Source organism: Ascaphus truei, unplaced genomic scaffold, assembly GCF_040206685.1.
Source record: "Ascaphus truei isolate aAscTru1 unplaced genomic scaffold, aAscTru1.hap1 HAP1_SCAFFOLD_1135, whole genome shotgun sequence".
Lineage (NCBI taxonomy): Eukaryota > Metazoa > Chordata > Amphibia > Anura > Ascaphidae > Ascaphus > Ascaphus truei.
Window position 1 is genome coordinate 73,161 of NW_027454002.1, and position 12,806 is coordinate 85,966.

The following is a 12,806-nucleotide window of genomic DNA, read 5'->3' on the forward strand; positions in this document are numbered from 1 at the left end:
GACTGTGTCACCCTGCGGGGGGAGGGACAGACTCATAGCTCCCTTCTGTCTGTGTCACTGTGTCACCCTGCGGGGGGAGGGACAGGCTCATAGCTCCCTTCTGTCTGTGTCACTGTGTCACCCTGCGGGGGGAGGGACAGACTCATAGCTCCCTTCTGTCTGTGTCACTGTGTCACCCTGCGGGGGAGGGACAGACTCATAGCTCCCTTCTGTCTGTGTCACTGTGTCACCCTGCGGGGGGAGGGACAGTCTCATAGCTCCCTTCTGTCTGTGTCACTGTGTCACCCTGCGGGGGGAGGGACAGGCTCATAGCTCCCTTCAGTCTGTGTCACTGTGTCACCCTGCGGGGGGAGGGACAGACTCATAGCTCCCTTCTGTCTGTGTCACTGTGTCACCCTGCGGGGGAGGGACAGACTCATAGCTCCCTTCTGTCTGTGTCACTGTGTCACCCTGCGGGGGGAGGGACAGTCTCATAGCTCCCTTCTGTCTGTGTTACTGTGTCACCCTGGGGGGGGAGTGACAGGCTCATAGCTCCCTTCTGTCTGTGTCACTGCGTCACCCTGCGGGGGGAGGGACAGGCTCATAGCTCCCTTCTGTCTGTGTCACTGTGTCACCCTGCGGGGGGAGGGACAGGCTCATAGCTCCCTTCTGTCTGTGTCACTGTGTCACACTGCGGGGGAGGGACAGACTCATAGCTCCCTTCTGTCTGTGTCACTGTGTCACCCTGCGGGGGGAGGGACAGTCTCATAGCTCCCTTCTGTCTGTGTCACTGTGTCACCCTGCTGGGGGAGGGACAGACTCATAGCTCCCTTCTGTCTGTGTCACTGTCACCCTGCGGGGGGAGGGACAGTCTCATAACTCCCTTCTGTCTGTCTCACTGTGTCACCCTGCGGGGGGAGGGGGAGGCTCATAGCTCCCTTCTGTCTGTGTCACTGTGTCACCCTGCGGGGGGAGGGACAGGCTCATAGCTCCCTTCTGTCTGTGTCACCCTGCGGGGGGAGGGACAGGCTCATAGCTCCCTTCTGTCTGTGTCACTGTGTCACCCTGCGGGGGGAGGGACAGACTCATAGCTCCCTTCTGTCTGTGTCACTGTGTCACCCTGCGGGGGGAGGGACAGACTCATAGCTCCCTTCTGTCTGTGTCACTGTGTCACTCTGCGGGGGGAGGGACAGGCTCATAGCTCCCTTCTGTCTGTGTCACTGTGTCACCCTGCGGGGGGAGGGACAGACTCATAGCTCCCTTCTGTCTGTGTCACTGTGTCACCCTGCGGGGGGAGGGACAGGCTCATAGCTCCCTTCTGTCTGTGTCACTGTGTCACCCTGCGGGGGAGGGACAGACTCATAGCTCCCTTCTGTCTGTGTCACTGTGTCCCCCTGCGGGGGGAGGGACAGGCTCATAGCTCACTTCTGTCTGTGTCACTGTGTCACCCTGCGGGGGAGGGACAGGCTCATAGCTCCCTTCTGTCTGTGTCACTGTGTCACCCTGCGGGGGAGGGACAGGCTCATAGCTCCCTTCTGTCTGTGTCACTGTGTCACCCTGCGGGGGAGGGACAGACTCATAGCTCCCTTCTGTCTGTGTCACTGTGTCACCTTGCGGGGGGAGGGACAGACTCATAGCTCCCTTCTGTCTGTGTCACCCTGCGTATGAGGAGGGACAGTCTCATAGCTCCCTTCTGTCTGTGTCACTGTGTCACCCTGCGGGGGGAGGGACAGGCTCATAGCTCCCTTCTGTCTGTGTCACTGTGTCACCCTGTGGGGGGAGGGACAGGCTCATAGCTCCCTTCTGTCTGTGTCACTGTGTCACCCTGCGGGGGGAGGGACAGACTCATAGCTCCCTCCTGTCTGTGTCACTGTGTCACCCTGCGGGGGGAGGGACAGACTCATAGCTCCCTTCTGTCTGTGTCACTGTGTCACCCTGCGGGGGGAGGGACAGACTCATAGCTCCCTTCTTTCTGTCACTGTGTCACCCTGCGGGGGGAGGGACAGACTCATAGCTCCCTTCTGTCTGTGTCACTGTGTCACCCTGCGGGGGGAGGGACAGACTCATAGCTCCCTTCTGTCTGTGTCACTGTGTCACCCTGCGGGGGGAGGGACAGACTCATAGCTCCCTTCTGTCTGTGTCACTGTGTCACCCTGCGGGGGAGGGACAGGCTCATAGCTCCCTTCTGTCTGTGTCACTGTGTCACCCTGCGGGGGGAGGGACAGACTCATAGCTCCCTTCTGTCTGTGTCACCCTGCGGGGGGAGGGACAGGCTCATAGCTCCCTTCTGTCTGTGTCACTGTGTCACCCTGCGGGGGAGGGACAGTCTCATAGCTCCCTTCTGTCTGTCACCCTGCGGGGGAGGGACAGACTCATAGCTCCCTTCTGTCTGTGTCACTGTGTCACCCTGCGGGGGAGGGACAGTCTCATAGCTCCCTTCTGTCTGTGTCACCCTGCGGGGGGGAGGGACAGACTCATAGCTCCCTTCTGTCTGTGTCACTGTGTCACCCTGCGGGGGAGGGACAGACTCATAGCTCCCTTCTGTCTGTGTCACTGTGTCACCCTACGGGGGGAGGGACAGACTCATAGCTCCCTTCTGTCTGTCACCCTGCGGGGGAGGGACAGTCTCATAGCTCCCTTCTGTCTGTGTAACTGTGTCACCCTGCGGGGGGAGGGACAGACTCATAGCTCCCTTCTGTCTGTGTCACTGTGTCACCCTGCGGGGGAGGGACAGGCTCATAGCTCCCTTCTGTCTGTGTCACCCTGCGGGGGGGAGGGACAGACTCATAGCTCCCTTCTGTCTGTGTCACCCTGCGGGGGGGAGGGACAGGCTCATAGCTCTCTTCTGTCTGTGTCACTGTGTCACCCTGCGGTGGGAGGGACAGGCTCATAGCTCCCTTCTGTCTGTGTCATTGTGTCACCCTGCGGGGGAGGGACAGGCTCATAGCTCCCTTCTGTCTGTGTCACTGTGTCACCCTGCGGGGGGAGGGACAGACTCATAGCTCCCTTCTATCTGTGTCACCCTGCGGGGGGAGGGACAGACTCATAGCTCCCTTCTGTCTGTGTGACCCTGCGGGGGGAGGGACAGACTCATAGCTCCCTTCTGTCTGTGTCACTGTGTCACCCTGCGGGGGGAGGGACAGGCTCATAGCTCCCTTCTGTCTGTGTCACTGTGTCACCCTGCGGGGGGAGGGACAGACTCATAGCTCCCTTCTGTCTGTGTCACTGTGTCACCCTGCGGTGGGAGGGACAGGCTCATAGCTCCCTTCTGTCTGTGTCACTGTGTCACCCTGCGGGGGAAGGGACAGGCTCATAGCTCCCTTCAGTCTGTGTCACTGTGTCACCCTGCGGGGGGTGGGACAGGCTCATAGCTCCCTTCTGTCTGTGTCACTGTGTCACCCTGCGGGGGAAGGGACAGGCTCATAGCTCCCTTCTGTCTGTGTCACTGTGTCACCCTGCGGGGGGAGGGACAGGCTCATAGCTCCCTTCTGTCTGTGTCACCCTGCGGGGGGAGGGACAGACTCATAGCTCCCTTCTGTCTGTGTCCCTGTGTCACCCTGCGGGGGGAGGGACAGGTTCATAGCTCCCTTCTGTCTGTGTCACTGTGTCACCCTGCGGGGGGAGGGACAGGCTCATAGCTCCCTTCTGTCTGTGTCACTGTGTCACCCTGCGGGGGGAGGGACAGGCTCATAGCTCCCTTCTGTCTGTGTCACTGTGTCACCCTGCGGGGGGAGGGACAGGCTCATAGCTCCCTTCTGTCTGTGTCACTGTGTCACCCTGCGGGGGGAGGGACAGGCTCATAGCTCCCTTCTGTCTGTGTCACTGTGTCACCCTGCGGGTGGGAGGGACAGACTCATATCTCCCTTCTGTCTGTGTCACTGTGTCACCCTGCGGGGGGAGGGACAGGCTCATAGCTCCCTTCTGTCTGTGTCACTGTGTCACCCTGCGGGGGGATGGACAGGCTCATAGCTCCCTTCTGTCTGTGTCACTGTGTCACCCTGCGGGGGGAGGGACAGGCTCATAGCTCCCTTCTGTCTGTGTCGCCCTGCGGGGGGAGGGACAGACTCATAGCTCCCTTCTGTCTGTGTCACTGTGTCACCCTGCGGGGGGAGGGACAGGCTCATAGCTCCCTTCTGTCTGTGTCACTGTGTCACCCTGCGGGGGGAGGGACAGGCTCATAGCTCCCTTCTGTCTGTGTCACCCTGCGGGGGGAGGGACAGACTCATAGCTCCCTTCTGTCTGTGTCACTGTGTCACCCTGCGGGGGGAGGGACAGGCTCATAGCTCCCTTCTGTCTGTGTCACTGTGTCACCCTGCGGGGGGAGGGACAGACTCATAGCTCCCTTCTGTCTGTGTCACTGTGTCACCCTGCGGGGGGAGGGGGAGGCTCATAGCTCCCTTCTGTCTGTGTCACTGTGTCACCCTGCGGGGGGAGGGACAGGCTCATAGCTCCCTTCTGTCTGTGTCACTGTGTCACCCTGCGGGGAGAGGGACAGGCTCATAGCTCCCTTCTGTCTGTGTCACTGTGTCACCCTGCGGGGGGAGGGACAGACTCATAGCTCCCTTCTGTCTGTGTCACTGTGTCACCCTGCGGGGGGAGGGACAGTCTCATAGCTCCCTTCTGTCTGTGTCACTGTGTCACCCTGCGGGGGGAGGGACAGACTCATAGCTCCCTTCTATCTGTGTCACTGTGTCACCCTGCGGGGGGAGGGACAGACTCATAGCTCCCTTCTGTCTGTGTCACTGTGTCACCCTGCGGGGGGAGGGACAGACTCATAGCTCCCTTCTGTCTGTGTCACTGTGTCACCCTGCGGGGGGAGGGACAGACTCATAGCTCCCTTCTGTCTGTGTCACTGTGTCACCCTGCGGGGGGAGGGACAGGCTCATAGCTCCCTTCTGTCTGTGTCACCCTGTGTGGGGGGGGGGGGGGGGGGGCTTGGGGTTCTTTAGTTATCCATAGGGCCCTTATCCCGTATATACTGCTTATGTAGGTTCTTATGTGGCACACAGGGATATATACAGGACGTTCATGACGACTCTGTGACCATCACCTTCGAAAACAAGTGAGTGATCCCATATCTATCTACACCCGCACACGCGTGTCTCACACACACACACACACACACACACACACACACACACACACACACACACACACACACACACACACACACACACACACACACACACACACATATATTACCCTCTCTCCCTGCATACACCCGCACACGCGTGTCTCACATATATATCCCCCAGTAACCTCTCTCCCTGCATACACCCGCACACGCGTGTCTCTCACATATATATCCCCCAGTAACCTCTCTCCCTGGATACACCCGCACACGCGTGTCTCACATATATATCCCCCAGTAACCTCTCTCCCTGCATACACCCGCACACGCGTCGCTCACATATATATCCCCCAGTAACCTCTCTCCCTGCATACACCCGCACACACGTGTCTCTCACATATATATCCCCCAGTAACCTCTCTCCCTGCATACACCCGCACACGCGTGTCTCTCACATATATATCCCCCAGTAACCTCTCTCCCTGTATACACCCGCACACGCGTGTCTCTCACATATGTATCCCCCAGTAACCCTCTCTCCCTGTATACACCCGCACACGCGTGTCTCTCACATATATATCCCCCAGTAACCCTCTCTCCCTGTATATACCCGCACACGCGTGTCTCACATATATATCCCCCAGTAACCCTCTCTCCCTGCATACACCCGCACACGCGTGTCTCACATATATATCCCCCAGTAACCTCTCTCCCTGCATACACCCGCACACGCGTGTCTCACATATATATCCCCTAGTAACCTCTCTCCCTGCATATACCCGCACATGCGTGTCTCACATATATATCCCCCAGTAACCCTCTCTCCCTGCATACACCCGCACACGCGTGTCTCACATATATATCCCCCAGTAACCTCTCTCCCTGTATACACCCGCACACGCGTGTCTCACATATATATCCCCCAGTAACCCTCTCTCCCTGCATACACCCGCACACGCGTGTCTCTCACATATATATATCCCCAGTAACCCTCTCTCCCTGCATACACCCGCACACACGTGTCTCTCGCATATATATCCCCCAGTAACCTCTCTCCCTGGATACACCCGCACACGCGTGTCTCACATATATATCCCCCAGTAACCCTCTCTCCCTGCATACACCCGCACACGCGTGTCTCTCACATATATATATCCCCAGTAACCCTCTCTCCCTGTATACACCCGCACACGCGTGTCTCTCACATATATATCCCCCAGTAACCCTCTCTCCCTGCATACACCCGCACACGCGTGTCTCTCACATATATATCCCCCAGTAACCTCTCTCCCTGCATACACCCACACACACGTGTCTCTCGCATATATATCCCCCAGTAACCCTCTCTCCCTGCATACACCCGCACACGCGTGTCTCTCACATATATATCCCCCAGTAACCTCTCTCCCTGGATACACCCGCACACGCGTGTCTCACATATATATCCCCCAGTAACCCTCTCTCCCTGCATACACCCGCACACACGTGTCTCTCACATATATATATCCCCAGTAACCCTCTCTCCCTGTATACACCCGCACACACGTGTCTCACACACACACATATATATATATCCCCCAGTAACCCTCTCTCCCTGCATACACCCGCACACGCGTGTCTCACACACACACACACATATATTACCCTCTCTCCCTGCATACACCCGCACACGCGTGTCTCACACACACACATATATATCCCCCAGTAACCCTCTCTCCCTGCATACACCCACACACGCGTGTGTCTCACACACACACACATATATATCTATCCCCCAGTAACCTCTCTCCCTGCATACACCCGCACACGCGTGTCACACACACACACATATATATCTATCCCCCAGTAACCTCTCTCTCTGCATACACCGCACACGCGTCTCACATATATATCCCCCAGTAACCCTCTCTCCCTGCATACACCCGCACACGCGTGTCTCACATATATATCCCCTAGTAACCTCTCTCCCTGTATACACCCGCACACGCGTGTCTCTCACATATATATCCCCCAGTAACCTCTCTCCCTGCATACACCCGCACACGCGTGTCTCTCACATATATATCCCCCAGTAACCCTCTCTCCCAGCATAAACCCGCACACGCACGTCTCATATATATCCCCCAGTAACCTCTCTCCCTGCATACACCCGCACATGCGTGTCTCACATATATATCCCCCAGTAACCTCTCTCTCTCCCTGCATACACCCGCACACGCGTGTCTCATATATATATATATATACCTGAGTAACCTCTCTCCCTGCATGCACCCGCACACGCGTGTCTCTCACATATATATCCCCCAGTAACCTCTCTCCCTGCATATACCCGCACACGCGTGCGTCTCCCTGCATACACCCGCACACGCGTGTCTCTCACATATATCCCCCAGTAACCTCTCTCCCTGCATACACCCGCACACGCGTCTCACATATATCCCCCAGTAACCCTCTCTCCCTGCATACACCCGCACACGCGTGTCTCACACATATATATCGCCCAGTAACCCTCTCTCCCTGCATACACCCGCACACGCGTGTCTCACATATATATCCCCTAGTAACCTCTCTCCCTGTATACACCCGCACACGCATGTCTCTCACATATATATCCCCCAGTAACCTCTCTCCCTGCATACACCCGCACACGCGTGTCTCACACATATATATCCCCCAGTAACCCTCTCTCCCTGCATACACCCGCACACGCGTGTCTCTCACATATATATCCCCCAGTAACCTCTCTCCCTGCATACACCCGCACACGCGTGTCACACAAATATATCCCCCATTAACCCTCTCTCCCTGCATACACCCGCACACGCGTCGCTCACATATATATCCCCCAGTAACCTCTCTCCCTGCATACACCCGCACACGCGTGTCTCACATATATATCCCCTAGTAACCTCTCTCCCTGTATACACCCGCACACGCGTGTCTCTCACATATATATCCCCCAGTAACCTCTCTCCCTGCATACACCCGCACACGCGTCTCTCACATATATACCCCCCAGTAACCTCTCTCCCTGCATACACCCGCACACGCGTCTCTCACATATATATCCCCCAGTAACCTCTCTCCCTGCATACACCCGCACACGCATGTCTCTCACTTATATATCCCCCAGTAACCCTCTCTCCCTGTATACACCCGCACACGCGTGTCTCACATATATATCCCCCAGTAACCTCTCTCCCTGCATACACCCGCACACGCGTGTCTCTCACATATATATCCCCCAGTAACCCTCTCTCCCTGCTTACACCCGCACACGCGTCTCACATATATCCCCCATTAACCCTCTCTCCCTGCATACACCCGCACACGCGTGTCTCTCACATATATATCCCCCAGTAACCCTCTCTCCCTGCATACACCCGCACACGCGTGTCTCTCACATATATATATCCCCCAGTAACCTCTCTCCCTGCATACACCCGCACACGCGTGTCACACAAATATATCCCCCATTAACCCTCTCTCCCTGTATACACCCGCACACGCGTGTCTCTCACATATATATCCCCCAGTAACCTCTCTCCCTGCATACACCCGCACACGCGTCTCTCACATATATACCCCCCAGTAACCTCTCTCCCTGCATACACCCGCACACGCGTGTCTCTCACATATATACCCCCCAGTAACCTCTCTCCCTGCATACACCCGCACACGCATGTCTCTCACTTATATATCCCCCAGTAACCCTCTCTCCCTGTATACACCCGCACACGCGTGTCTCACATATATATCCCCCAGTAACCTCTCTCCCTGCATACACCCGCACACGCGTGTCTCTCACATATATATCCCCCAGTAACCTCTCTCCCTGTATACACCCGCACACGCGTCGCTCACATATATATCCCCCAGTAACCTCTCTCCCTGTATACACCCGCACACGCGTGTCTCACATATATATCCCCCAGTAACCTCTCTCCCCGGATACACCCGCACACGCGTGTCTCACATATATATCCCCCAGTAACCCTCTCTCCCTGCATACACCCGCACACGCGTGTCTCTCACATATATATATCCCCAGTAACCCTCTCTCCCTGCATACACCCGCACACACGTGTCTCTCGCATATATATCCCCCAGTAACCTCTCTCCCTGGATACACCCGCACACGCGTGTCTCACATTTATATCCCCCAGTAACCCTCTCTCCCTGCATACACCCGCACACGCGTCTCTCACATATATATCACCCAGTAACCTCTCTCCCAGCATACACCCGCACACGCGTGTCTCACATATATATCCCCCAGTAACCCTCTCTCCCTGTATACACCCGCACACACGTGTCTCTCACATATATATATCCCCAGTAACCCTCTCTCCCTGCATACACCCGCACACACGTGTCTCTCGCATATATATCCCCCAGTAACCTCTCTCCCTGTATACACCCGCACACGCGTCGCTCACATATATATCCCCCAGTAACCTCTCTCCCTGTATACACCCGCACACGCGTGTCTCACATATATATCCCCCAGTAACCTCTCTCCCTGGATACACCCGCACACGCGTGTCACATATATATCCCCCAGTAACCCTCTCTCCCTGTATACACCCGCACACACGTGTCTCTCACATATATATTTCCCCAGTAACCCTCTCTCCCTGCATACACCCGCACACACGTGTCTCTCGCATATATATCCCCCAGTAACCTCTCTCCCTGGATACACCCGCACACGCGTGTCTCACATATATATCCCCCAGTAACCCTCTCTCCCTGCATACACCCACACACACGTGTCTCTCACATATATATATCCCCAGTAACCCTCTCTCCCTGTATACACCCACACACGCGTGTCTCACACACACACACACATATATATATATCCCCCAGTAACCCTCTCTCCCTGCATACACCCGCACACGCGTGTCTCACACACACACACACACACATATATTACCCTCTCTCCCTGCATACACCCGCACACGTGTGTCTCACACACACACACACATATATATATATCCCCCAGTAACCCTCTCTCCCTGCATACACCCGCACACGCGTGTCTCACACACACACATATATATCCCCAGTAACCCTCTCTCCCTGCATACACCCGCACACGCGTGTCTCACATATATATCCCCTAGTAATCTCTCTCCCTGTATACACCCGCACACGCGTGTCTCTCACATATATATCCCCCAGTAACCTCTCTCCCTGCATACACCCGCACACGCGTGTCTCTCACATATATATCCCCCAGTAACCCTCTCTCCCTGCATACACCCGCACACGCACGTCTCATATATATCCCCCAGTAACCTCTCTCCCTGCATACACCCGCACATGCGTGTCTCACATATATATCCCCCAGTAACCTCTCTCTCTCCCTGCATACACCCGCACACGCGTGTCTCATATATATATATATATATACCCCAGTAACCTCTCTCCCTGCATGCACCCACACACGCGTGTCTCTCACATAAATATCCCCCAGTAACCCCCTCTCCCTGCATACACCCGCACACGCGTGTCTCTCACATATATATCCCCCAGTAACCTCTCTCCCTGCATATACCCGCACACGCGTGCGTCTCCCTTCATACACCCGCACACGCGTGTCTCTCACATATATCCCCCAGTAACCTCTCTCCCTGCATACACCCGCACACGCGTCTAACATATATCCCCCAGTAACCCTGTCTCCCTGCATACACCCGCACACGCGTGTCTCACACATATATATCCCCCAGTAACCCTCTCTCCCTGCATACACCCGCACACGCGTGTCTCACAAATATATCCCCTAGTAACCTCTCTCCCTGTATACCCCCGCACACGCATGTCTCTCACATATATATCCCCCAGTAACCTCTCTCCCTGCATACACCCGCACACGCGTGTCTCACACATATATATCCCCCAGTAACCCTCTCTCCCTGCATACACCCGCACACGCGTGTCTCTCACATATATATCCCCCAGTAACCTCTCTCCCTGCATACACCCGCACACGCGTGTCACACAAATATATCCCCCATTAACCCTCTCTCCCTGCTTCCACCCGCACACGCGTCGCTCACATATATATCCCCCAGTAACCTCTCTCCCTGCATACAACCGCACACGCGTGTCTCACATATATATCCCCCAGTAACCTCTCTCCCTGCATACACCCGCACACGCGTGTCTCTCACATATATATCCCCCAGTAACCTCTCTCCCTGCATACACCCGCACACGCGTCACACAAATATATCCCCCATTAACCCTCTCTCCCTGCTTCCACCCACACACGCGTCGCTCACATATATATCCCCCAGTAACCTCTCTCCCTGCATACACCCGCACACGTGTGTCTCACAAATATATCCCCTAGTAACCTCTCTCCCTGTATACACCCGCACACGCATGTCTCTCACATATATATCCCCCAGTAACCTCTCTCCCTGCATACACCCGCACACGCGTGTCTCACACATATATATCCCCCAGTAACCCTCTCTCCCTGCATACACCCGCACACGCGTGTCTCTCACATATATATCCCCCAGTAACCTCTCTCCCTGCATACACCCGCACACGCGTGTCACACAAATATATCCCCCATTAACCCTCTCTCCCTGCTTCCACCCGCACACGCGTCGCTCACATATATATCCCCCAGTAACCTCTCTCCCTGCATACACCCGCACACGCGTGTCTCACATATATATCCCCCAGTAACCTCTCTCCCTGCATACACCCGCACACGCGTGTCTCTCACATATATACCCCCCAGTAACCTCTCTCCCTGCATACACCCGCACACGCATGTCTCTCACATATATATCCCCCAGTAACCTCTCTCCCTGCATACATCGCACACGCGTGTCTCTCACATATATACCCCCCAGTAACCTCTCTCCCTGCATACACCCGCACACGCATGTCTCTCACTTATATATCCCCCAGTAACCTCTCTCCCTGCATACACCCGCACACGCATGTCTCTCACTTATATATCCCCCAGTAACCCTCCCTCCCTGTATACACCCGCACACGCGTGTCTCACATATATATCCCCCAGTAACCTCTCTCCCTGCATACACCCGCACACACGTGTCTCTCGCATATATATCCCCCAGTAACCTCTCTCCCTGCATACACCCGCACACGCGTGTCTCTCACATATATATCCCCCAGTAACCCTCTCTCCCTGCATACACCCGCACACGCGTGTCTCTCACATATATATCCCCCAGTAACCTCTCTCCCTGTATACACCCGCACACGCGTGTCTCACATATATATCCCCCAGTAACCTCTCTCCCTGCATACACCCGCACACGCGTGTCTCTCACATATATATCCCCCAGTAACCTCTCTCCCTGCATACACTCGCACACGCGTGTCTCACATATATTTACCCAGTAACCCTCTCTCCCTGCATACACCCGCACACGCGTGTCTCTCACATATATATCCCCCAGTAACCTCTCTCCCTGCATACACCCGCACACGCGTGTCTCACATATATATCCCCCAGTAACCTCTCTCCCTGCATACACCCACACACGCGTCTCTCATATATACCCCCCAGTAACCTCTTTCCCTGCATACACCCGCACACGCGTGTCTCACATATATACCCCCCAGTAACCTCTCTCCCTGCATACACCCGCACACGCATGTCTCTCACATATATATCCCCCAGTAACCTCTCTCCCTGCATACACCCGCACACGCGTGTCTCACATATATATCCCCCAGTAACCTCTCTCCCTGCATA

General features: G+C 55.7%; 1 protein-coding gene across 1 annotated transcript in view; it reads left to right on the plus strand.

Annotated features, from left to right (window-relative positions):
• LOC142475294 (RNA-binding protein FXR1-like) overlaps positions 1-12,806 on the plus strand; it is a 54,613-nt gene that overhangs the window by 16,483 nt on the left and 25,324 nt on the right. The window contains exon 2 of the mRNA XM_075581220.1: positions 4,989-5,041. Coding sequence (XP_075437335.1) covers positions 4,989-5,041 — 53 coding nt within the window. The remainder of the gene's footprint in view (positions 1-4,988; positions 5,042-12,806) is intronic.